General features: G+C 38.8%; 1 protein-coding gene across 1 annotated transcript; it reads left to right on the top strand.

Annotated features, from left to right (window-relative positions):
- On the top strand, positions 1–24614 carry STX7 (syntaxin 7). Its single transcript, XM_062488818.1, has 9 exons — positions 1–123; positions 13821–13890; positions 15411–15501; positions 17159–17296; positions 17953–18005; positions 18665–18755; positions 19401–19473; positions 20433–20515; positions 23658–24614. Exons 1-9 carry the CDS (start codon positions 42–44, stop codon positions 23748–23750), a joined length of 774 nt encoding a protein of 257 aa, XP_062344802.1. The 5' UTR covers positions 1–41; the 3' UTR covers positions 23751–24614.
- Positions 24615–26529: the final 1915 nt, after the last annotated feature.

Below are 26529 nucleotides of genomic sequence, written 5' to 3'. Positions count from 1 at the left end.
TTTCCTGTTGTGGATGACCGTGACAGCAGATCTACTCAGTCATGTCATACGGACCAGGTTTTGGGGATCCCAATCAACTAGCCCAACGCATAACTTCTAACATCCAGAAGATCACACAATGCTGTAAGTTGCATTTGTGCATGTTTTGTGTAAAATTTTAGTAATGGTGGTGCCCCCATTCTAGGTGAGTTTCTCAGGTTCCTTCATGGTAATTAACTCCAACTCTGCCTACTCACTTGGCATGTTTGTGGCACCCCACACAGCATGTCAGTTCCTTTTGTGTGTATGGTTAGCAGTGATCTTCCATGGCAAGTACAGATAGTATCATTCTGTATTCACCAGTTTTGACCTGGCAGTTAAAGGGCACTTTAAGATGGTGGGTTGAGGTGTTTGCTGAGCAAGGATTGCATCAAGTATTTGCTGAAGCTTGACTTTTTTAGCAGGGACAGAAGCTGTGGCCTTGCAGCTTCCCCTTGTCCCTTGTATGTCTTAGATATGTACATAAGAGTCTGCAAGTTTTAATATACCAGTGCTTAATTTCATGCTACTTGATATTTTTTAGCCACCTAACTGGGGTATTCAAGCTAAAGGTTAGTTAGGCTGCTGGGATTTTCAATCCTTTTCCCCTTATCCACCATTTTCCATTTTATTTTTAATGTGTGTATATGCAAAGCAAATACAACTTGATTCACAAATTATGTAAAGAATACAGTTCATCAGAAGGGAGTTAGTGATGAACAACATGTGGCTAGTTTTGGTGTATGTGTTTTATGTTGTGCAGAGTGCATACAGAAGCGAGTATTTTAATGTTAGAACTTCAAATTAATTCTGGACAGTAAAGTATGTCAGTTTTTATTAAAATTTTGATCTTTATTTTGCAAAACAAGTTCTAGAAGTTGGTATTTGTAGCACAAGTTAGTGGCACCGATTGGGTTTTTTCCTGTTTTTTCAGTTACATTTTGTATTTTCTTCCAGAAAGACTTTAAGGTCTCAACAGACAGGGACAAAAACTGCAATTTTGCTTTATTGAAAAATTTCTGTACTTCTGTGTTGTATTTCCACAACCTAAAGTTAACAAACCAGCTCTGCAAAAAACTCTGTGTATACTTTATTTCCTAAAGTCTGCTCAGTGAATTCATTCAGTCTGATGGCTTCTAACTTGGTCTTCCTGAGGCACCTGCCAACTTGTGACAGACACTGAGGCTCCAAGATGTAAAGAAAGGGTTTTCTGTCAAGTGAAAATGTAAAGTCGGCAATTGAAACTGAAGTATTGTGAAAGTTGCTGAACGTAATTAACCATCTTGTGCTGGACTCAGTGATTCCTTTATCTCATCTTTCCCCTTCCATCCCTTCTCTTCCTTATTCTGTGTCTACTCCCCTGGGCACACTAACAGCAAGCTGCCCATGCATAATTAACTCTTCTGGTATATCTGCAGTCTGGCTGTCTTTTGTATTTTGAAATTTAGAAGTCTGAGCACCAGATAGATGCTACTGCCATGCCAAGCCCCAAGTCCAAATGTCTCCTAACCCCACTGCTGCGTGGCTTCAGAATCAGGAGCTTTGCTCTGAAAAGCTTCAGCCAAGCACTTTTCTGGTTCTGGTAGGGACACAGCTGGCTTCCATCCCATGCTCTTCTGTAGATCTGACTGAACTATAACCTCTCAGTTAGTCTTGCAGTCTGTTAGTTTTTATGACAATCTGCATCCTATGGACGTCATGAATGTGTTTCCTTAACTGAGGTCTCTAAGGACTTACGGACTCTTTTCTAGCTTTTTTTTTTTTTCCTGTCTGTAATACCTGTCCAGCTTTCTATCGTAATGTGTGAGCAGCTGGAACTTCTAGGTCAGATGGGAAGAAACCTGCAGGCTTAGGCACCTATAGTGCTAGTGAGATGCTGAACATGTGTCTTAGACTGCAATTTATTGTCTTGGTTAGGAGGGAAGGGGGAGAGACACAGGAATCTTGATCCTAAATGCATGGATTTCCATCTAAGCAGTTGACTTGGTTTTTCACTTCTTCCCAGAAATGCTAAGCATTTGTGAGAGGTGTCAACACAATTGAATTTCTTCTTGGTTAACCTGGAGGTGTGTAGATACTCTAGTTTTCAGAGTGAGATTAACAGAGGAAGAGAATTTAATTTCAGATCACCAGGCTACTTCAGAAGGTACCTCAAAACTAGTTCACACTTCTGCTGACATGCAAACGAAGTGGGAATACTTCTACAGGGATGGAGGTGAGATACAGATTAGTTGAAAGGAAACTGGCCCTTCCAGCTACAAGCTGGCCCTTTAACTTGTTGGTGAAATACAGAACTTACTATATTAGTGCAGCCAGGATTTTGTAATAGACCACAGTTTATAGGAAGTAGCATGGGTGACAACAACAATCTTTAATATTTCTTCGAAGTTGAATTATTACATACCTTCCAGGTAATAAATCTGATTTGTTTCAAGATAAAATATGAATATGAAATACCTCATGCTTCATAATGCATGGGCAGGATGCTGCTGTTGTGTTAATACTCTTGTTCTTTTCTAGTTCATCCAGCCCACTGTTACTGATTGATTAGGAAAACTCCTCTCTATGCTGGTTTAACACACTACTAAAATAATATCAGTAGCAAGATAGCGTTCTTTCTGGTTTGGGTTGTTCTTTGGTTTGTTCTTTCTACATTTGTGTTTGGTACCATCTTGGTTAGTCTTTTATCTTTAAAGAACAGATTTTTTTATCTGTTGATCCAGTCATGCTGTCGATTGTTTTGTTGAAGATGTGCTGAGAGCTATAAATTGCTTCTGCCTTGTACAAAGCTTTGTTCAACTGCAATTGTTACTGCAATAAATGCTATCTGTACTGGGCTGTTTGAGTTTCTTTGGAGGAGAGGTTGTTGGTGAGTCCTTTTTAGGACCTTGACGATTGAAATTGAGCTAGCTAATGGGAAGCAGCATATGCTGCTGTCTTTACTGTGGGTTGTCTTACACCTGCCTGTGTTTGAGATCCCCAACCCCAGAACATTCTGTGTATAGAAGCTTCTGAGCTGTTCTTTAGCAAACAGATGTGCTTTGTTTCACATTTCCAACATTTCTGCAGAAATAAATTATTATGACATCACTTAACAACATCTAGAGAGCAGTCTGCTTTCCTCAGCCTGAAACTCATGTTTTATCAGTGAGGTCTCCAAGCTGAGATTTAGGGAACTAGTCTGTGGAGTATTTCTCTATTACTTTTGTTACAGCTGTTTCACTGAGAAGCTGGAGTTGCAAAACTTAAGGCTGCTTTTGACATCTGAAGAGTGGCAAGCCTCAGGCAGGAGAGGTTAGGCTCTCAGACCCACTCTTGAAGTTTTTAGAGTATCCATGTGACTCTGAGCAGTCCTCTGAAGTCTGGGGGATCTGAATCACATGTGCTCAAATGAGCTGCAGTGTTGTGTGTTGAACCTCAGTGAGGTCAGTGATGCCTGAAAACTGTCTTGCTGGTTTGGTTTAGGGTCTGTGATAAGTGATGAGAAGCAGGTCTGCAAACAGCTAAGGGAACTTTGGATTTAAACAATAAAGCCAAAGAAGTGTATAATGAGCTAGACTTTGGCAGCTGCTAAATTTCTTTCTTACTAGAACACAACTGATGGTTAAGGTTTGATGGTCTCTTTGGATTCTAGTCCAAAGTAACTGTAATGCTCATTGCAGGCGTATATTATATCTGTTTATAAAATCTAGGTGACCTACATTTCATATTTTAGAAGTCCAGTGCATTTAAGAGTGGTTGAGGTTTGTCCCTAACTTTCAGAATACGAAGAGCAAGAATATGGAAGAGGGAATATGTGGAAGAATATATGTAGGATGTAAAGCTCCAACCTGTCTGGCCTTTGCAGACAGAACCTATTATCAAGGTGGTTTAGTCAGTATTTACTGAAGGAGCAGTTGTTCTAGAACTGGGTTTCACAGGTAGCACTCTCACTTATTTGGCAGCTTAATGGCAATGCTATTAACTTGAGACAAAACTAAATGCCTTCCTTCAATATTTCCTTGAAATATTTCTTCTTGGTTGCTTGTTTACAGCAACTGGATAGAAAAGGACTGAGTGTGATGCACAGATATGAGATGAGTTCTCACATTTCTCTGTGACAAAACAAATTTGCCTGCTTACGAAACTGTTTCTACCAGGCGTGTTCATTTACCCTGGGATACTGGGATATGCCTAGGAGGATGAGTGCATTGAATCTATATGTGATTTGGTTTCTTTATTTTTTTCTTTTTTCTTTGTTTTTTTTGTCCTCCCTCTCTTTTGGAAGGGCATGTAATTATCAGTATAAATCTGATCTTCAGCAAATAGACAGATGAAAGTAGATTAAGTGAAACAAACAAAAAACCTTATTTAAAGGCTTTAAAATATGTAACTTTCAGACTTCTTATGACTGAAGATGAGGGGGAGCAGTTCTTTGAAATCTGACTGTTTTCTGTGTTTTAAAGACCTGATTCTCTTTGTGTGGCTAAAAGAAGGGAAAGCATTTTATTTTAAAATATGTTCCCAAAAGGGAGAAAAATGGGAGCTGCATTTCTCTACAGGAGTAACTCCACAGTTACAAATGTAGGAAAGATGCAGTTAGAGGAGTAGGTGCCTCTTCTGCTCAGCCGGAAGGATTTAACTTATGTCTCTGACAGGAACTGTGCAAGAAGTAGCCAGCCATGCTTTTCCCTCCCCCCACCACATACTTAAATAACTGATGTGTGGGGCTCATCGAGGAAGGAGGCTAGTATGCCTTTGTTTTGCTTTGTATTTAGTATTTTATTTGTAGCTACCAAATATGCTACTTAGAGCAGTCCTTGAAGAAAATCAGGAATGGTGCAGGCTAGACATGTAACCATCAAGTCTCCACTGGCATCTTGAGCTGGGCTTTGGGAGCTGTCCGTTTAGAAGCAGTTTAGAATGCTGCATTTTGCTTGGGAACACAGAATAAAGCCTGATATTGGTAAAATATACCCAGTCTTTGGGTTATAAAACACTTCTTTTAAAGCACTTTTTTTATTGTTCGCAAACAGTAATCAAGCAGCTAGAGAACCTACACTTACTGTAGTAATGCATTCATATTTGTTGCCTACCAAACCCTTCCTTCACTTCCCAACTCTTCCAGGTCATGTTAGAATTTTGTGCAGAGCTGGTTGCAAAGCCAGTAAGAATGGCATAATCTACCCTTGCTCAGTATTGGCATGGTAGGTCACTGAGAGTGTTTGACTAGTCCATTCACACTGAAGATCAGCCCAGCTCAACAAACACATTCTGTGCATGCTGCAAGATAATGCAAATAAAATGAAATAAAATTTAGTAGCCACAATCCACTTATGGTTGGAGGGAGTCTGCCTGACTTTGAGAGATACTTTCTCATAGGGACTTCTGCTTTCTGCTGACTTCCTTTGCTGTTTGTTTAGGCAGCATAAGCCTCAATTCATATAGAGCACATTCCTGGAAGGTCAGCTTAAGCCAGCAGAGATCCCCTCTGTCATGTGATACCTGTCCTGTGACAACAATTTTGTTCAATTTCTTTTGCATCTCAAGTTTTGTATAAGCTACTATTCTTACTGAATGTTGTTAAAATGGGAGTCAAATTAGATCAGTCATATGACTTTGCCTGTAACTTTTTTCCAACTGTAGAAAGTCATAGATGTAGATTAAACCCTGAAAAATATTAAGACTTTTGATAGATACCTTTCTGTTATGGTTTAAACCCAGTAGGTAGTTAAAATGTTCTGCTAAAAAGCCTGAAACATTCACAAACAGCTGTATCTGTCACTGAAACACCAGCAGGTTTGCATGATTACTCTTGGCTAAAGAAGAACACAGATGGACACATGAGAAGTAAATGAGATTGCTGAGGTGTTGAAATCAAAGCCTATATGAAAACAAAATTCTGTTTTGTCTGTATATAAAGTGTGGTTTTGTACAGGTGTGGTTCTAAAGAAAATAGGCTCCCGATAGAGCTTGTTGAGACTTCTAACAGTGGTATTGTCAGAAATTTCCAGTTAGCTGCAGTTAACCAGATTTAACTTTGTGGGAACATGCCAGCTGAAACAATTGTTATATTATTATTGTTGCTGTTGTCCAGAAGGTTTCTTGGATTTAGAACAAAGTTTCTATAAAACCAGGACAAGGCTTGTTATTTAGGGATTTTAAGCACCATTATATCCTTCTACATTTCATTTTGTGGACTTCTTCCTAGGCTAAGGAATTGAGGAGCAAGGTAGCTAATTTGGATCTTTCTAAATGCTTGTCTTTGCAATGAGGTGAAGTTATGAAGCTCACAGTTCTCACAGAAATAACCTATTTCTGAAAACCTCAAACCTGAATCATTTTCATGCACTTCTTAAAAGCTTCGTTCTGTGTAAAATAGCATAAACATTTAAGGAAGCATGCCTTACAGATTTGTCTATGAATCTGAAAAGTCTTTTAATATTTTTTTATGTTTTGTCTTGTCTTTGTCTTGTTTGGATGACATTGTGCAAGAGGGACAGGGATTTATTTATGCTAGCAGCAGAGTAGACTGAAAAAGTGGGTCTTCCATCTATGCCCCCGCACACTGTGTCATTATGTGCAGAAAAGGCAGAATTTTTCCTTGACCGGCACTGTATTTTGTTAAAATTATTATAAATAGCACTGTCCAGTGAAGACATCCACAGTTTTAGAGCAACTGTTGCATTTGTTGATGGAGTTAGTATAAATGGACTCACCTTGACAAGACAACTTTTGCAAAACAGCCTGCATTTGCAGCAGAGGAGAAGGGATGTGGCCAGGGTCCTCGTGCTTCTTCCTGTCTCTGGAGTGTTATATTTCAGATCCTCTCTAAGGTACTTAAAGTGCCTGTTGCAGCTCAGTTTTGTTGGATTTTCCTCCTTGTGGACAGGAGATTGCATAGCAGTTTGATAATTCAGAGAGCCCTCTATCAAATCTCCTATAAAACTGCTGTGCTGAGGGCTTAACACCTGTCAGGGCTTAGAATAAACCCATGCCAGTGATGGTTTGTGAGCGACCCAGCAGTAGAAGCCACTCACTTGTGTTGACCAGTGGTGTATTGTGTCTCCTTCCCTGTCAGCTCCTGAGGCAGCTGCAGTAAAGACCTGGCCTCTTAAAAACCAGACTTCCTTCATGTAAGTGGGTTGGGTTATGGTGTGTGTGCAGTTACTGTTTACTGTAGAACTATGCTTCATTTTCATAATTTAATAAGCTACTGGTATTCTTTTGAGAAATGGTCAGATTTCCCAGTGTCAGGAAGGTACCAGGGATACTTTTGGATAAGAAGATAAAGTGATTGATTTAATGACTTCCCCTTGGCTGAGCTGTAGTAATTGATTGCATGGTCAGTTATTGTGCACTTAAACAGTGTGTATTTAGTGTGTTCTACGCCCACATTAGAAGAACAGCTAATACTTCAATCCCACTTCACTGTGTCCTTGAAAGACCATTATAGGTAGGAGTACACTAGAATGAAATAATTACAGCAGCACTGAAAAAACTGAGGGTGGATCCTGAACTTGAGACATTGGTGCTGGTGTTCCTGGTCACTCTGGGGCATGATTCTATTTAGAAATGCCAGAAGCTGTAAGAAAATATAAAGAAGAGGTTACAAGAATGGATGTTTTCCCACTCTTCATGCTTACTGAGTCTTTCGTCCTTAGAGCTCAGAGGGCAATCTTCAGGCCCAACCTCATTTTATTTTCTTCTTTCCACACATGCATCAGTTACTGTTTTTCTGTGCTGATGCATTCTTCTGTTTTAGAATAATCAATGTTACACACAGAGTTAAGACAGAATAAAGCAAATTATTTAAAACCAAATTACTGAAATATTTTAGATACTTGATTCCAGTTAGGTGAGTTCCTGGGGGATGCTTTTTAGTGTAAGCTGGTATCTTTTGACTGGTGTCCTGGATTTGATTCTTCTGATAAACTGTCACTCTTGGATAAAGTAGGGCTAGCAAGACAGCACTGTGGCATTGTGATTTATGTAAAATTTGAGGGAGTGTGAACTAGACTAATAGCCTTAAAGAGGGTCTCACACAGAAGACTTTCATCTGATGGAGAAATTGCAACTAAATCAGAATCACTGACTCATAGAACATCTTAGGTTGGAAGGGACCTTAGAGATCTCCTAGTTTCAACCCCCAGCCATGTGCAGGGGTGCCCCCCACTATATCATGTTGCTCAAAGTCCCATCCAATCTGGTTGTGAAGATTTCCAGAGATGGGGCATCCGCAGCTTCTCTGGGCAACGTGTTCCAGTGCATCATCACCTTCACAGTAGAGAATTTTTTTTTTCTTAAACCTGTTCTCTTTCAGATTGAAGTCATTCTGCCTTGTCCTGTCACAATGTGCCATTATAAAAGGTCTCTCTCTTAATTTTCTTTGATCCAAGAATGGTTTCTGCAGCATGTTGTCATCTTTAGTCAAGTACCCTCAGCTGAAGTGCAGAAGAAAGCACATTGAATTCGATTTGAATAAATTGAGGAAGTCTGTTGTCCCTAGGCAAAAGCAGTTTGAACTGGTATAATTTTAACAAATAATTCTTTTGTTCCAGTAGCCTGCTCTGAAGGGACTCTGAAGTTTATTGGATTCCACACAAATTAATCTGTAACTGGATGTGCTGTTTGTTGACTCACTTGTTGAGCTGGAAAGAAGTAGGAGATTTCTTCATAGTTACCTAGCAGGTCACAGTGTATGTGAAGTATTTAACAAAGCATTTCTGCAGGGTGACTGTGCTGATGCTGTGATGAAGTCACTGCTTATTTGCCTTATGAAGCCATAGCTGCAGCATTAGGCTCACATGGAGTAAATCAAATGTTGTGTTAGGTGTACCCAAAGGAACATTTCGTTGGTTCTGTTTATTGTCCTTGCGCAGAGGAATAAGGAAAATGATAATTTTGTAATAATGTCTTAATAATGAATAAGCAATGTCTTTAAATACCTGTTTGTTGTTTTAACCCTGTGAACCTCATACAGTTACTAAAACCTTGTCTGTCTCTTTTTAAGTATAGGATGGTGGCATAGGTGAGACCATTACAATTAGCATTCAGGAGGAGCTGTTCTCCTTCTTCCTGTGAGGTCCCAATCCTTGCTGTTTTGTAAGGCAGGTTTCATTGTGCTTGCTCTGCCTGTTTGTCTGGTTCTTGTCCTCTGCAGTGCATTGCCTCAGTTGCTCGTGTTGCTGTTGATGTTTCTTCCATGCTCACCCAGTGGGTGCCACATTTTCTGCGGAAGTGTTAGACCATAGCTTTAATGAAACTGGGCAGTGTGGTGGGTCTGGTTGAAGGAAACAGCTGCTGGATGGCTATAAAGCAGTCTTGTGCTATTCAGGTAAGAAGTAAGGTTACTGCAGTGGGGTTATAAACAGCACTCATTAAACATGTTTGCCCTCAGTTTCATGCTTCTATATTGAGGTATATTTTTTAGAACTCTCAGGATTATGTTGTTCATACATATCATTCTCCATCTGTAAAGCTGCAACAAGCTTGGTCGTGGCCACTTGGGGTTTTAAAGTTTGGTTTTCCAAATGTGAAATAGAACAGAGTTTAAGGCAGGAAGACAGCTGATTGTGGGTAGCTTGAGAAAGCTTTTCTCCTGTAGCTGGAGTTACTGCTAAACCTTGCAAAGTAAGACCATCCTCAGTTTCCTCTGGCTAATGCTCTAGATTAATATCAATAACAGTGTTTTGACACTTCTTAGCCCTACCAGAGATGGTGGGTGACCTCCACTCTGTTCTTAATTTCCATTCTCTTAGTTGGTGCATGGCCTTCCAAGCATTAGGAAGGGGTTTGGGTGGGTTTTTTTTACCTTTTTTACTGCAGCAATGCTGTGGTGGTACAGCTTGTACGGTGATGACCAATTCACAGTTTGGGGTTAAGCTTATTTATACTCATGATCTTAGAGGAAGTAAGTTGTTTACATTTTGGCCTTCATTGTATTAAATTGTTTTTGCCTTTATTTTAAGTTTAAAACTTCCTATGCCACCTTTTAAATGTTCTGACTTCAAGGACCAGAACCAGCAGTTATGTCAACATGGATTTACTTGTAGTAATGAAACACCTTTGCAAATCTGGCTGAAAAACAAGGAAAGATGAGCAGGAAGGAGAGGAAATGTTCTTCTTTGCTAGCCAGCTCTAAAGCAAGGGTAGTTGTGTGATCTAGTAAGTGAAACATGGTTTTATTTATGAAAAAATTGTACTTATTACAGTTCAGTCAGGAACTTCTTTCTTGAGTACTCCTACCTATCAAACCTTGTAAATATTTCCACTGCAACTATCTCTACTTCCTTGATTCTTGTAGAGAAATGGAGATATCTTTGACATCAGAGACAAATACTTTCCTTTTTATGCTCTCCTTAACTAGAGGAAGTGACTGAAATGGAACTGACTAGAAATGGAACCACTGTTTGGCTTAGTAAAAATAAACATGAGCTGAATATTTTTCTCTGTAAGAATTCAGGTTAGGTCTTAATTGTTTCTCTGGCTCATCATTAACTGTGTCTGACCTGTTCCTGAGCATGTGACCAGCCTTAGAGAAGCCGAGTAGCTTTTCTTAGCTAACAGTTGTGTGTTGTGAGATCTAGATCAGGAATATCACAAAGACAAATGAAAAGTCGTCTTAATGTTATGGTATTGCTTCTTTCTAGGACAAGACTAATTTCCTGGTGAAAAAAATGAGATTCCTTTGCATGCAAGGTATCAGTTTCTTGGGAAAAAAATGCATTTTGCTTGCATGGTGTCATGTACCATGCTTCCTGCTCTGCTCAGTTTCCAAAGTGGACTTGCTTTCTTTTATTGCTAGCCCACAGCTGGCAAGGTGCTGTTCCTGCTGGTGTAGTGTGATCCGTGACAGAGTGTTGATTTTCATTCTATGCAAACATCTACCCTGATGTGCAGTGTGAAGTGGCTGCAGGAGTTTACAGCCTGTGATGCAGGCTATTGCCATACCCTGTGACTTTAGTAAAGAATGCCTGCATGCACACGTGGTGTGTGCCCTTGTGCAGCTCCTGAGCAAAGTCCAGCAGCCACCTGTGTATGCCCAAGGAGCCTAAGTACTGAGCTTTGCACTGAAATGAATCAAGATAATTCACAAGATCCAGTCAGCCTCTATGGCAGGATCAGTACCATCCAGGACAGGAGGGACCTTAGATTACTCCTGTCTTTTGGAACTCCTTGGGTTGTTCAAAGAATTGGGAAATTGGGGAAGGGAAAACTGTTAGCAATGAAGTAGCCTAGGAACCTGTCAAAGCTGTGCTGTGATCTTGGGTTCCTGACTGTTACCAGTATGTTTGCAGTGCAGTGCTTGGGCCTTGTGAGCTAGGCTAAGCCTTTGGCTCTCTGGGACACTTGAGTATTACTGATGGATTGAGGGGACCAGAGCAGATGCTGTGTGCTGTGATCTGCCAGCCTGAACTCCCTACACAGGGCTGAAAAGTTGGTTAAATGAAAGAGGCAGTACCCTTATAAATACAACCATCAGCAGTGAAATCAGGAATTTAGGAACTTTTGTTTTCCAAAGAGTAATCCAAGGTTTTCAGCAGTTTTGCTCTTCATTGCCTGCTTGTTCCACAAATGGAGCAGTGGAAGGAGCAAGCAGGGGTATTTCTGCAGCCTAACCTTTAGTAGGAGTTGCTGAGGCTACTAAGTAAGGGATATTGTCTTATGATCTGAGAAGTTGCAAAGCTGGTTCTTGCTTTTAATCAGATTCTGTGAGACCTGTGTGTGCATGTGAGGGAAGAAGACCCTTTCCCTCTGTGATCCCCGAGATAATATCCTTAATCCTCTTAAAAATTTTTGTTTGTGAAATATAGTGTCTATAGTTTAGGTGGCTTTGTGATTATATGTATAATATAATATCAAATATTTGAATGAGAAGTAGCTACAGTGAGAAATCAGTAAATAACAAGCCAAACCAAAGGAGTTGTAAGACTGTAAAGAATGTATTTTTTAGTCAGTATACACTCCAGCATTTTTATATTAATACAAGGAGTACAAAGAGTGGAGTTCTTTAACTCATCAGCCTGTAGGTATATACTGTAAATCAAGTTTTCAGGAAAGTCAGCTTCTCTACTTCCTTTGTTACACTGGTCCTTGTTTTTGGCTTTTTTAATGAAGCATCTTCTGGAGTGCTACTGAAGACTAGTGGCCAAAATTTACTTGTTCTGCTCTGCCTATTTTTCACATTTACTTACTTGAATAAGCATTTTTTGTTTTTCGATGTGGTGTACTTCAGATAAACAAATAATTAAAATTTTTCAATAATACCAAGGCTAAGGTGGGAAATACTGAATTGCAGGAGGCATTGAAAAAAAAAATATATTATTTCAGTCCTTAGGAATTTTTTTCTCTAGTTTTTCATCTTGTGATTTGAAGTCCTATTAGAAGTTTTCTATTATTAAGCATACTTACAGACTTCGTGGTAAAATGTGTTTTAAATTATGCTAAATTTTTGAATCACAAGATGTGAACTGCCGTGGACTCTGCATCTGGAATTGTGTGCCTGCCCAGTTTTGCAGTGCTGGCTTTTAATTTTCTCTCAATTATCTGCTTGTGTTCGGCTTTAGAAGTAGGATAGATATGCAATTAGCTTGGAATGCAAATATTTTAAGTATAGGCCATTTTTATTTAAAACACAATCCTGCATTTCTTTACTTGCAGTTAAATAATGTACCTCTAGGTGGCGGTAGGACACACCGGGACTTTGTCTGTTTTGGTTTTCTTTTTACTCTCTCTTTTAAAAGTGCATGCCTCGGCTCTGGAGTCAGAAGGGGGAGTGCCTTGGAACAAATACAGGATAATTAGTGTTCGTTTTTATAGATATTAAAACTCTATGTTCTTGAAAATAACGCCAGCCAGTTATCTTTTTGTTTGTTTTAAAACAATGCATTACACTAACTATAAAAAAGAAGGCTTGATTACCCCGAGCTCGTGTTAATCAGTGTGTGTGAGCAGCTGCAGCTGCCAAGGAGAAGTGTGGGCAGAGAGGGACACTGCCTCGCCCAGGAGGCAGGGAAGGGCTGGTCCTTAGTAGCCAGTGGTGACTGTAGCCAAAATCAAAAAAATCTTCAGTCATGTTTTGCTGTTTTTCCGCTCATTTAAAATGCAAAAGTAGGTATAGTGAAAAATTACCCATCCTTTAAGTTTCTGTCCATTTTTCTCCTTGCTTTCTCATGTGACAGTAAAATGGGCTGAAAATAAGGCTCAGGCAATATGTCGATTCTGGCAGTTCAAAATGAATATGTTTTATGAAATACACTCAAAAATTACCAGCAGTTTTTATCCTAGACTTAAAAGCATAATAATGTCAAATTGCAATTTAAACCTGGACACATGAGTTTTATTTCCTCTTTGATGTACTGCAAACCCATGAATGCTTTGCTGCTGTCTCTTCATTTATGCATGGATTCTGAATTTTTTTGTGTGAGATAACATTAGAGAAGTCTCCCATATGGTTTTCCAAAATGATATGCATAAAATAATAAGAATGGTGATGTTTATTAAAAAATAGGTAACCTCTGATTTAGACTTACAATAATGAAATTTTTGGCTAATCTTGAAATTGCCTTTTTCTATCTAAAGATTTGAATACATTCCCATCCTTCATAAGAAACCTCAGATTTTGTCTTTGACATGGCAAAAATCATTCAGTAGTTGTTCTGGGACTTAGAAATGGGATATTTGTAGTAGGTTGAAAAAGTCCTCCATATCCATTTCTGTCAGTTTATCTATATGGCTTTAGAACTGTCAAGCAAAAATGTATAAAACTGAGTAGCAATTTTCTCTGCCCCACTCAAATTTTTCTTCCTCTTCACAAACAGCTGCTGAAATACAGAGAATACTACATCAGCTTGGAACACCACAGGACACGCCTGAGCTGAGGCAACAGCTGTGAGTACTTCACATGAAAATGCTACATTTCATTGCATCATAAACAATCTCCTCTTAGGTGATGAGGGGGATTTCTGTTAGGCAGAGTTCTTGATTTCCCTGAGAAAAGTGGGCACAGAGAAATATTTGAAACTTAGATGTTGAGATGTGCTTTCTGGAAGTAGGGTAGTCTGTAGACTCGAATCAGCCCATGCACGCTGCCTGCAGTATCAGTACATCTATAAAACCTGTGCTGTTTGTTAGCCAAGTGACACAACCAGAAAGCAGTATCAGTACTCAAAAACATACCCCCACATCCCTCCACTCCAGTCAATGTTTCCAATCTGCCTGTAGGAGTGTCACAAGGTAATGAATATGTTGGGGTGGGTTTTTTGTGAGGTGGGATACTAGGAGAAGAAGGGAAATGTTGTTTTTAGTGATAAAAGCTACAGTGAGGTCTGACATTATCAAATAAGTATGTACCAGGAATAGTAACATAATAGAAGTGAAATCAGACTCCCAAGGCAGATGCTCTGCTGGAGTTCAGTCACCTAAAGGTGGACTTCCACTAATATGCCTCTAGGAGAGACAGCAGCTGTTCTCTATTTCTCTGCATGGTCTATTGAACCAGTATGATTTTTTTTTTCTTTTAACTCCTTTGCCACATTAATCTCAGCATCACAAATGAATGTAAGCAACATGTGCTCACCTTGCATTTTTTGTGTGTTTCATGCTGTGCTGTGGCCATTAAATAGTAGGAGGGGATGTGTGTTGGATCGAAGCTATGATGTTTATTTTGTGACAGCCAAATTTCTTCATAATAGCTTGAGTTCAGGGCCCATAACATTAGCCAGGTACAATCCAGGGGGATATTTTACTGGGGACTGGGAACAGGTGAAGAGCAACATACATAGTTTATGCAATAACCAAACAGGATCTAGGCATAAATTCACACCTAAACAGCACAGAAACTGTTAAGGACATTCTTCAGACCCTTATTGGAATAATTTGTGTGTATATATAGTAAGCTTGCTTGAGTTTTATATGTTTCTCACTTGTCTGAATATTTGGCCTTTCTGAGAGTTGATTGTTTTAAATATTGATGCTGATGGCTTGATAATAGCTTTCCTGCTAAAATCTTTTTATGTAGACTGGGCGGGTAGGATGCTGAAGCAGGTAAAGAATTTGAGTTGCTTCAGGAAAAAAAGTGAATATTGGTAAAGGATTGTGTGATAATATCAGAAGTATATTTATGTATTCAAAATGACTACAAATGTATTGCTGCACATTAATAAAATAGACGAAACCTAAGGGGGGTGGAAGTAAGTAGTTGTTAATTATACTGTCACACTGAGGAACACGCCTTCTTCAATACCTGTCCTGCCTGGAACCCATGATTTTGTGCCTTTACAGCAAAGATCAGAATAAAGATAGCTTTATGTGCTTCAGAGGAGCTTTTGGTACTGATATTTTTCTGAGAATCCGTGAAATTCAGCAAAGTAACCCAGTGGTCTCTAATGAAAATTTGCATTTGGTTTTAGGCAACAGAAGCAGCAATACACCAACCAACTTGCCAAAGAAACTGACAAATACATTAAAGAGTTTGGATCTTTGCCTGCGACAAGTGAACAGGTATAAAACCAAAAAAGCATGGCTTGTCTGACAATTATGTTGGATCATGTAAAGTATTGGAGTCACTTCAGTTATTTATTCCTGTTTTCAAAGCTCTGTTTCGTTAGTCAACACATTTGCACAATGCGGGAGTACTTAAAATGTAAGAATATTTTGTTGCTGTCCAGACTTGACTCAAAGTTGTTTTTATGTATCAGGAATGAAGTAGTGTGACTGAAGTGGTGGGAATCAAGGCAGTGTGCTGTCCCTTTCTTTTTCTTCGGGTAGCTGGACACGTTGTAATCCATTGCAGTGATGCTGTATCTGACTCTGCCAGCACTCTGACTCCAGGGTCAACGAATTGTGTGCCAAAACACTGTTCTCTCAGTGTCTGAATAATTTGATTATCACAGTATGTCTGTTCTGCATCACTCAGATCTGCATATGTGCTCTGCTGATCAAAAAGTACAGGCTTTTCTTTTCTCAAGAGGACTAGACAGGATCTGTTAGTGAATCAACCTTTCTGAGGTCTGGGTAAAACTTTTCAGTCAGAAACATGTGAAGTGGCTGTTGTGGTTAGTACACTCCTCTCTGTTCTCCTGTGGTTTCTTATCTCAGCAAAATCTTTCAGTTAAATAAGGAGAGAACAACAGGATCCTAGAAAGCATGGATTCATGTTATTGTCACTTAAACAACTTCCCTGGTCTGTGGGTAGTTACTAAGGAGCCTTTGGGAAAGTAAATGGTCTTAAAACACTGAGTTCAAATGGCAGGCCCTGGTCTATGTGTGCTCATCCTGTCACTGTAAACTTCTAGCAGCAGTGTTAAAACTTGGTCTTGGCATGTAACCTCTAGTTCAGCCAAAGTATCTTTAGTTTGTTGGGTTTTTTCTGTTTGCTTATCTTGGAGTTGAAAAGTTCACAGTGAAATGTTTTACTGTTTAATTTTACCCTTTTATCAAATCTATTTTTTAATGAAATGCATAAGTAACGGATTCATGAATGGCAAATGACAACCTTTCAGAAATTTGTAAGGGTTGATATATGCATATATTTAGGAAAATGTGGTGGAGGCTTTCCTGGGTGCCTGATATTCCCCTTCCTTTCACTACATCTTGGGGGAAAAAAAAAAAAAAAAAAAAGACAAACAAACCTGAAAGGTTAGAACAAGTATTTCTGGATCTGTTATAAAGCATTTATGGGGGTATGTGAACCCACTTCTGGATTCAGCTAAATATGTATTTCTAGCATTTGTGTAAAATACATATGAAGTGCTCTGTTCTTTCTTTTCTGCACCCTTCCTCCCCTCAATGTTCAGTCACCTCTGCGTATTTTAGCATTCCTGGTGTCAAAATACTTCACAGTAAAGCAGAAGATTTTACAGTCAGCAGCTAATAAGGAAGGTAGAAGCTTTCTTATCACTGCTCATTTCTCATTTCCAGCTGTCAAATGAAAATAAGAACATTGATTTCCTCTTCAAATGCCTTAATTTGTCTGTTTATGTGATCCCAGAAAGAAAGAAGGTTTGTCCATGGAATTGCAAATAATTTTGTTGACAGCCTTCCTTTACACCAATTCAGAAGAAAAAAGTATATATGCCTTGGTATTTAGCAGACTGGAAATAGTAAAGCCTTAAAAAGCCTGAGCTCATTTGACTTGGTAAAACTTTCTCTCCTACAGCGTCAAAGAAAAATACAGAAGGACCGTCTTGTGGGGGAGTTCACCACAGCACTGACGAATTTCCAAAGACTTCAAAGGCAAGCTGCTGAGAAGGAAAAGGACTTTGTAGCCAGAGTAAGAGCCAGCTCAAGGGTGTCTGTAAGTATCAGAAAACGTGACACTGTATTCTTTGCATTGGTGTTAGTGGTGTTTTGTGTTGGATTTACCTCCACAGTGCTACTTAGCTTATAGCTGAGTCTAAATCCTGCAGAACATGCTGCTGTATGATTTTATAGTAAAGGCTGCATTAAGCTATAATAACCTCCCTGGACAACTGTTACTTTTTCCTTGCCTTTGTCACACAAAGGAATGAACTGCCCCTGTGTTCATGCTGTAAGCCTGCAAAAGCAGCTTCTAGTAGGTTTTGATTTTACTCTACCTTTAGATATCAACAGATTTTTCCCTTTGGGAAAGAATGATTTGCCAGATTTCACTGGAGTATTAAGGTGGAGATGTGTTGAGTAGCTTCAGATGTTGAGCTTTTCCTTGTCAGTATATCAGTTTTGCCTTTTCACTCCTTACCAAATACATGTTCTGTACTTGTAAGTTGTAGCAGGCAGTTACTGAGCTAAATGATTTTGCTTGTATTTCAGCCTTATGCATACATAAACAAAATCAGGATGAGAACGTGTTGAATCATGTTTCAGTTTGACTTACTAGAAACCTTCTAGTATTCACTCCTTATAGAAATGTTGCCAGTGCTTTTTTCAGGGCTTTAATGTTTTATTTATGTTTCTTAAACACTGATCATGTAGGGTGGGGTTCCAGAAGATAACTACAAAGAGGGAACACTTGTCTCCTGGGACAGGTAGGTTGAATTACTTAATATGCCTTAACCTAACTCAGAATAAGTGGCCTGCAGGGAAGCAAGCTGCCCATGATTTTTTGTTTGCTTGCTTTGTTTTTAACATAAAGAAGATATTTGATGGCATACATGGGGAGAAAAAGAAGCAGTTCACATCATGTCCCTCTTTTTTTCCTGATGCTTCAGCTGCAACCATGTCCTTAAGCTCCCCTAAGCTACATTTGGGTTTTCTGTGACACAAACTTAGGAAAGAGTCCAATTTAAATAAAGTAAAACTATTGTGGTAAGGGCCCAGTGTTTACTGGGAGCTCCCAATACTACCATACTCTCCAAGAATTGTTTCTTAGTCTCAGCTTCTTTTTTGTTGCTCAGATAGATGTAAACTCTGCAGTTGATAGTTCAGAAGGAACTTTGACCTTGTATTCATACTTAGAATTTCCAGTCAGCCACCTGCTCTGTGCACCACTGCTCCAGCAGCTGTGCTGCACCAAAGCTGTGATGGTTATACAATTTCTGTTAGCCAGGGGCAGACAAGGGTAAAAGCACCCATTTTATTAACTGATAATGTAAAATGTGCTATGTACTTAATAGCAGTTTATCCTTCTGAATAATTTATCATTGTGTTTGTTCATTTCTGCATGGATTTTTGTTTTGTCTGATAGTCAACCACAAGCACAAGTGCAAGATGAAGAAATTACAGAAGATGACCTCCGTCTTATTGAGGAGAGGGAATCTTCCATTAGGCAGCTTGAAGTAAGTACAAGTGGTTTTACAGGAGAATATGCTTTTGATACTCCAAAGAAATAGCAAGTTAAAGAAGCATGAGCATAAGTGGAGGCATGAATCTTGAGGAGTTTGGGTTTGTCTGTAGGTGTGGTTTTTCCTTTCAAAACTGCAAATATCGTGTTTAGATGTGAAATGTATATTTGAAATCTACTGTATGAAAACCGTGTTTTGATACACTGTGTTTAACTTCAGTGGTTCTGCTATGGAATAAAAGTGCTCATGTGATTGCAAGAAAAATTACATCCATTTTTTTCCCAGTGTGGTCATATTATTGAGCCATTTTAAACAGTGAATATAAATGTAGCAAAATTATACCTCTCCTCATGTGTCTTCCCAATGTATTGTTCAACATGCTCATTTTTAAGTGGATTTTTTAAACATTTCTAGAAATACAGAGATTTTCTGTTTCGTTGAAACTTTTGTTAGAAAGGGCTTCATAAACTTGGTCTCAAAGTACCAGAAAAACCTTCAAAATAAGCACATTAGGGTTTTTTTCATCCTGTAGTATAAAGACTTATGGATGCATACCCTGGAGGAGAAGGAACAGTATTTATATCTAAATGCACATAGATGCTAAAATGTGTGATGTACATTAATGATTTCATTTTGCAGGCTGATATTATGGATATCAATGAAATTTTCAAAGATCTGGGAATGATGATTCATGAACAAGGTGATGTGATAGGTAAGTCCAATTCAAATGTTACCTGAATTTTTTTTTTATATTCAGTTTCTCTGGCAAGCTGCAGTGTAGAACTTCCATTTGCTGGAAAAAATTCTTCTATTGACACTATCAGTGCTAAAGCAAATCAGGTACAAGCTAGTAATGCATAGACTGGCTGACAGGGAATGCAGTAAGGAGGAGTGCTTAAAATATGTAATTTTATGTGTATAAAATGTCTTTCAAGTAGTTTTTTGAAATATTTGTACATAAAATTGGAGTTTGTGGGACATTTTACTGTATTTGTTAATGGATTTAAGTGTGCAGATTCAGCAAAGATTCATGCTTTGCCTATTATGCACACAGGTTTATTGTTTTACCAAAATGTAACTGGAGAATTAATTTTTTTGCATCAACTGCTAAGCCATGCTCTTGTCTAAGTCCAGAATATATTTTCAGGGCTTTTTATTACCATCTTGACCCATAATCGCTTCATGTTTTTTTACTGCAAAAAATACAATCTGTATCAATATGACAGAACACCAAACTAGAATCATGAATCTCGGGGTGTTGTTTGGTATGTTGGCCTCTGTTTCATAAACCTTAGAACTTTTTTTTAATCTGAGCAGAGGGTAGTCAGTAGCAAGTTGGAGGACAAGTTAAAGGTAATTTTAAAATTAAAAAATAGGTAGAAAATTTCTGCCCTGGTTGGTATCCAAGTGTTAGCCCTGTGTGCAGAACAGGAGAGCTGTTACCTGGCATGAATTCAGCCAATCATTGCCTGAGCAGTTCTGGAATGAACTCGGGCATATGGGTAGGATGGGTCAAGTTTTCATATTACAAGGTACATTGATGTACCATCTCTTGAAGACGCCAGCATTTTGGGGCAGCTGTTTATATGCTCTCAAATATACTTCAGCATTCCAAACCTTTGTCTGGGTTATGACTTCTCAAAATTTGAAATCTTTCTTTTTATGACAAAGACAGCATAGAAGCCAATGTGGAAAATGCAGATGTACATGTGCAGCAAGCAAACCAGCAGCTGTCAAGGGCAGCGAACTACCAGGTAATGCCAGTTATGTAAAATTGTCCTGCAGCAGTCCTGACTTAGGCTGTCTTATGTTTTGGGATAATTATGAGGGACAGGACTGCTGAGAGATGTTGTAAAAAGATGGTTTATTGCTTCATTACATTTTAAGTCTCATGGAAGGGTGAGACATTAAAGGTGTTAGATCCAACACCATAACATCAGAATCCAATCTAATTCTCAGTTACAATGCCTTATATTAGTTTTTTAGCCAATCAAATACCTCTACAAAGTTCACTAATGTCTTTTTACACCAGTCATTAATTGCTTTGTCTGTCATGGCTTTACCACAGTGCATCATTTTTCAACCAACCAAATAACACTTCGTAAACTTACAGTGATTAATCTTAAACTTCTAACTACCTTCATAACAGTTTCTCTTGCTGAATGTTAAAATCTTTTACTGTCTTACTTAACATATTGCTTTGTTTGCATAATATATATGTCTGTTTGCCTAAAACATTTTTCTACTTAAGCTACTAACTTATATTCTTGTTTCATGTCTGTTTCGCTTCAGTGCTCTAATTCTCCAAGCCTTCTCCAAGCTCTTAGGTCAAACATTGTATCCATCTCTATCTCTGAGCCTGTATGCATAAGGCCTTGGGAGCTTTCTGTGCCTGCATTTCCCACATTTATGCACTTTGGGTTTTGCTTAATAAGTTCCTCAAGGCTTGAAGACTTAAAGGTTTATGTTAGACTACAATGGTGTTTCTAGGTCAATAGAAAATAAAAGTCGGTGACTTTGGAATGCTTTGGGTTTCCAGCCAGGCTGTTTCAGAATCTTTTAAGATTCTATGAGAGCACCTGGAGTTACACCTTTACTTAAAACAAACAAACAAAAATCCCAAAACCAACACAAAAACTTTACACAGACTCCTACTTTTATAATTCAAGAAGTTAAAGGTTCCTGTATATGGGAGAGCAAGCCTTTGTAGATCACTGGAGGACTACAGAAGACAGGCAGGAAAGTCTTCTGAAGATGTGGCCAGTTAGCACCAATTTTTGCTGTCTGAAATCTTCCTGAAGCTGTCTATGTCCAGCTTTTGTTACTTGCTACTCTGATGCTGAAAACATATTTCAAACTGTCAAATTGTTTTGAAAAGCCTTTTAATACCTTCATATGCCACTTCTTTATAACATTTTTGGAACTTCTTAGAAATAATCTTCCCCTTTAAGTTAGAGTTAGTCCTTAGACATTTCTTTTTTTAAATCATCTTATGTTTATTTGTAGTAGCTAGGACAGTAAATAAGTGACAGAATGTCTGAAAGACTGCCTGCTGATTTCAGATGTGGGAGAGGGTGCACCCCTGGACTGTATTCTCAGTGGGATTAATTGGCACATTACGTACATTTGAGGACTCCAATTTTGATACTTAAAAAAATTCAGGGAAAAAAATAATAGCAGCCAAAAATTTTAGTGTAAAGAGTACATTTTCTGGTTAAAATTGAAAATTAAAAGCTTCATGATTTACTTTGAGGAGGAAAGGATCTTCCATCTCAAAGGTAGTTTATCAAGACTTGGCTAGCTTCTGATGAGTGTGTCTTGCAGGAGGCACCAAATACTGCAGAATTGCTCTCTATTTGGATGAAAGGACTGTGTTGTTTGCTTTGGATTTGGACTTTCCTTTGCTTGAAAACTTATCCTTGTTCCAAGGTGCTGAAAAGTTTCAGCAACTATTATATCTGGCCTGACCCCCTCAAGGAAGTGTTAGAGGCCCAGACATGCTGGGAGGGACAAGGCTCTTGATATACCTGCAGCTCCTGTTTGTGGTTGGATAAGCTCTGTGTCACTTATTTTCCCTGTGGAGTGCATCCACACAGCAGAGCCATATGGGCAAAGCCAGGCTGCTTCAGCATTGTAGAAATGATCAATTGCATATTGAAATAAGCTTGCTATGCCTTGCTGAAGTAGTTTTGCAGGGGAAATGTTTGACTTCAATGTATTTCTGGTAAGAGGGGGTCAGTAGGAGGCAGAAGGAAGAGATTGTGAGTGTAAGGAGATAATGGACACAGGAAGAAGGTACTCCAGCAAACTGATTAAGTTCTAGCAAGTAAAACAGTGAAATAAAGAAATCTTAGCCTGATGGTGAGAGAAGTGGTAATGAGACAAACTAGAAGAAGAGAATTGTTATGAAATTTGGTGCTCTGGGTAGTACTGGGCAGAGAACTGACAGCTTCAATTGAGAACTGACACAGATGTTGTTCTTCAGAGAGGAAAATTTTAAAAACCCCAAAACATCAAAACCACCCAGGCAGAAGAACTTTTGCCAAGTACAGCACAGACTGGCTTTACTTCTGGGGCTATGGCCTGGAATCCCAAGATCTGAATGTTGTTATTCCTTGGCTCTCAGCAAGAGCCTGAGAAACCCATTGGTAATTTTCTTTCATCCTGTGAAGGAAACCTTCAGATTCCATACCCTTCAGGTAAAGGATGACAGAGTGGTGCTGGTCTTGAGTGCTTTGATGTCTCAAGTTACAGACCTGTATGGGAAGTGTGAAAGTCCGAAACATGCTCATAATTTGGACTTTATTGTAGTGATATCTATATAAGTGGGTCTCTAGTCATGTCTCTTTAGTTTGGGGTTTTTTTGTTGTTTGTTTTCTTTAAGAGCAAGTTCTACTTAAGTAACTTGACAAAAACACCTTTAAAATAACTGTGAATGGATACACAGCAGTCTAAAATTGTAGTCCATTGTTCCCTTCTGTATATACACTAAGTTCTTTTTTTTTTTCTAGCAGACCATTTCTACCTCCTCTGTTGTGCAGTTGATTATCCATTTTCCTCTTATGCTGTCAGTTGTTCTCATGTTACTTCCCCCAGAGTTCTAATTACATCCATTCATTACATTACTATGTTTTCTTCCGTTATTTTATTATGTGTACCAGAAAATGCCACTGAAATTATTCTGTTAAATAATATAGCAGTAAAGTTAGGTAGATAACTGTTGGTTTTGTTTTTTTTTTTCCTTGACCATCTGTAGATGACTTGACCATCTTTACATATAAGGACACAATTTAGTTAGATTGCACAAGTAGTAGGACCATAAAATCATCTGAATAGTTTTCTGATGTTCTGATGTAGTACAGTTTTCAATCAACTTGGTTTTCTCTCTCTTGGCAGCAAAGATCCCGAAAGAAGATGTGCATACTCATTATTATACTTGCTGTTGGAGCATTGCTTCTTGGAGTCATCTTATGGTTAATTACAAGATAAGTCTCTGGAGAAAGCTTTGCAATTTGTATTTAAATTAGGAAAGGAAATTCATAGTCATAGTTTGCTCATTGTGAAGCTGAGTAAAATAGTGATTCTGAACTTCATCATGCTTTTTTAATAAGATTTTTTGTTTTAACCTGAGAAATAATTTTCTCAGTACTGCCATCAGTATAACTGCCTGTCCTCTCAGATTTGGGTGCTGTCTTACCAGAAGAAAAACAGTCAAGATCATAAACTGTACCATTAACTTGAACATAAAACATCTCAAGGTTTAGGGGGTTCATCAAAGTAATGATAATTTGTGTTGACAGGGTGGGTCATCTTTTGGGATACTGCTAAATGTTGCTGCCAAAACAAACTCCTGAACTGTTGCTTGAGGCAACGAATTCACATCTCAGAATTTATTTTTAAGTTAGAAATATATTTCTTCTCTCTTTCCCTTCCATCATATTCACCTACCCATTTGATATGGGTGGTTCAAAAATAAAATGTAGGTTGCTGAAGTTGATGTGTTCTCTCTTTATACCTGGAGCCTGTGAATTAAGCCTTCAGTTTGCTTGAAATCTTTTAAATGTTCCATTTATCTCTCTATCTGGCATCAAGGATGGCTATATCTGGAAGCTGTCTGCAAAGGTAGGAAGGTTGAATGATGTAATTATGTGATTTTTTTTTGTTCCAGTTCTTGCATTAAGAAATACTGTGCTTTATTGCGCACATCTGCTGTCTTTGCATCTGAAGTGTGCATGAGTGGGTTTGGTTAGATGAAAATTTGCTCTAGTCTGTGACTTCATAGACTTGCTGGGAAAAATAGAAATTCCCAACTTCCTAGCTTCACTTGAATGTCACTGTTGTGAAACTGCTGTGATTTAGTTTCCATGAACAGGTCTGAAGTTGTATGTGATGTCTTTCACACAGCTTAAGAAAAGATTACAAGTTCAATTCCAAGTTCAACACTGGTATTTGAAATTAAGTTAAAATCGTTGAACTGACTGAAAGCATTTTAAAAATTTGATGCTTGTAGCCTTTAAATGACTTTTTTTCCTTTTGTGCCATTTTGTACTAATATATTAAAAATGTAAAAACACTTTTTTGCCAATTAATCTATTTGCCTTTTTACTTAATCTTGATGAACTAATCTGAAAGGTGTACAGATGAAAAAGTCACTTAATCTCTATTTTATAAAGTTCTTCCATACCAAACTGATAGAGAATGCACTGTGTACATGGTGAGCTATGAAATATTATTTGGGAGCAATCTAACTGTAAGCATAAATTAATTGTAACCCTACAACTGAAATAAAGGTCTTTTAAAGAGTACGCTTTTCTAGTACTTGCTTTTTTTTAAGAATCCATCTTTAAAAGCACAGATGTCATCTGAACAACTCCAGAGAATCTTAGCTCAGCTGATGAAGTGGCCCCAGGGAACCTCTCTTCCTGTACAGTACTTCACCTGGTTAATGAAAATGCTCCTGCATCTTGCATTCTCAGCTAGTGTTGCTAATACACTGGGATTTTTGTTTTCACACTACACTAGCCTAAACTAGAACAGCAGTCAGCATTTTAGCCAGGTAGCTTTCTTAACAGTGAACTGTCTAAAACTGACTTTAGAAATTTCCTGGCTTTAATGTTTAATAAACTATTTGCACTATTGCAAACAGGCACAGAAGGATGACTTGATCCTATTTGCCCAGTAGAATCTCTTCCCTGTTGCAATACCTCATACTTGCCTCTGTCAGTGACAGATTCCACTGACATGCTGAGGAATGAAAAGAGCTCTTTGGCAGCAGAACTTCAGCTCTGATTCCTGACAGATCAGAAATTCTGTCTATGCTTGATACTTTTTGCATTGCATTTGTCTTCTTGTTTGGTTTTCTGCTAGGAGGATTCTCTACTAAAATGTGTACCACCTTGAACAATATTGTTCTGGGGAAGAGATAGTATATTTACTGGTTGTTTACCTTATAAAGGGATGAATACCCTCTTCACTGAGTTTGTCCAGTAGTGACTGCAAGATGGGATAGCCAGTACATAAAAGCTTCCACTATGAGGAGCTGGTGAGAGTCAGGCTGGGGCAATAGTACCAAGTAGCTTGGAAATTCTTCAGATTGCACAGCACTGCGTTTTCCAAACCCCTGCTGCAACCTGTGGTCTCTGCTCTTTTGTGTCTGATTTGTGTGCCTGTCTTTATTTCCCACATGGAATTGTCTCTATTTTCAGAGTCATGTGCCTGTTCAACTGCTCTCTGGTATTAGTGGTTGGGGCACTCTGAAGGAGAAGAATGCTGCTGAGAGTCCCTGTGGGTGCCTTGCCTGCTTTCATTAATGATTTATTGAAATAAAACCCTGCTTATGGTGTGGGGGTGCCTCCCACATATGCTCTCAGATGAAACAATTCTTCCTTGAATCCCAGTGGAGGTGGGACACTGGAACCTGTTACCTCTGGTTGAGACAAAGGGCCAGCTCTCAGGAGTCACAGGAATGGTTCTGGAAGGTGTGGTGGCTGCTGCTGCCCAGCCTGTGAGGCAGGGGCTGGTGAGGGGGTCAGTGCTGGAGTGTTTACACACAAATTTCTGTACCTGTTGGAGAGACCAGCCTGCAAGGCCCTAATTGCTTGTTAAGCATCTTGGTGCTGTTAATTTCCAAACTTGATTAGGCAGAAACAAAGTGCTGGGAGGAGTTGTGTTTAGCGTGTCTGTGTTGGGGGGCATAAATACTCCTTTCTAAGATGCTCTTAATGGAGCTTCTCTGTATCATTTCCTTCCCCTACGTGCATGCACTTAA

Source organism: Cinclus cinclus, chromosome 3 (genome assembly GCF_963662255.1).
Source record: "Cinclus cinclus chromosome 3, bCinCin1.1, whole genome shotgun sequence".
NCBI lineage: Eukaryota > Metazoa > Chordata > Aves > Passeriformes > Cinclidae > Cinclus > Cinclus cinclus.
Note: the sequence above shows the minus strand (reverse complement) of the source record. Positions and strands in the feature narration are given on the sequence as shown.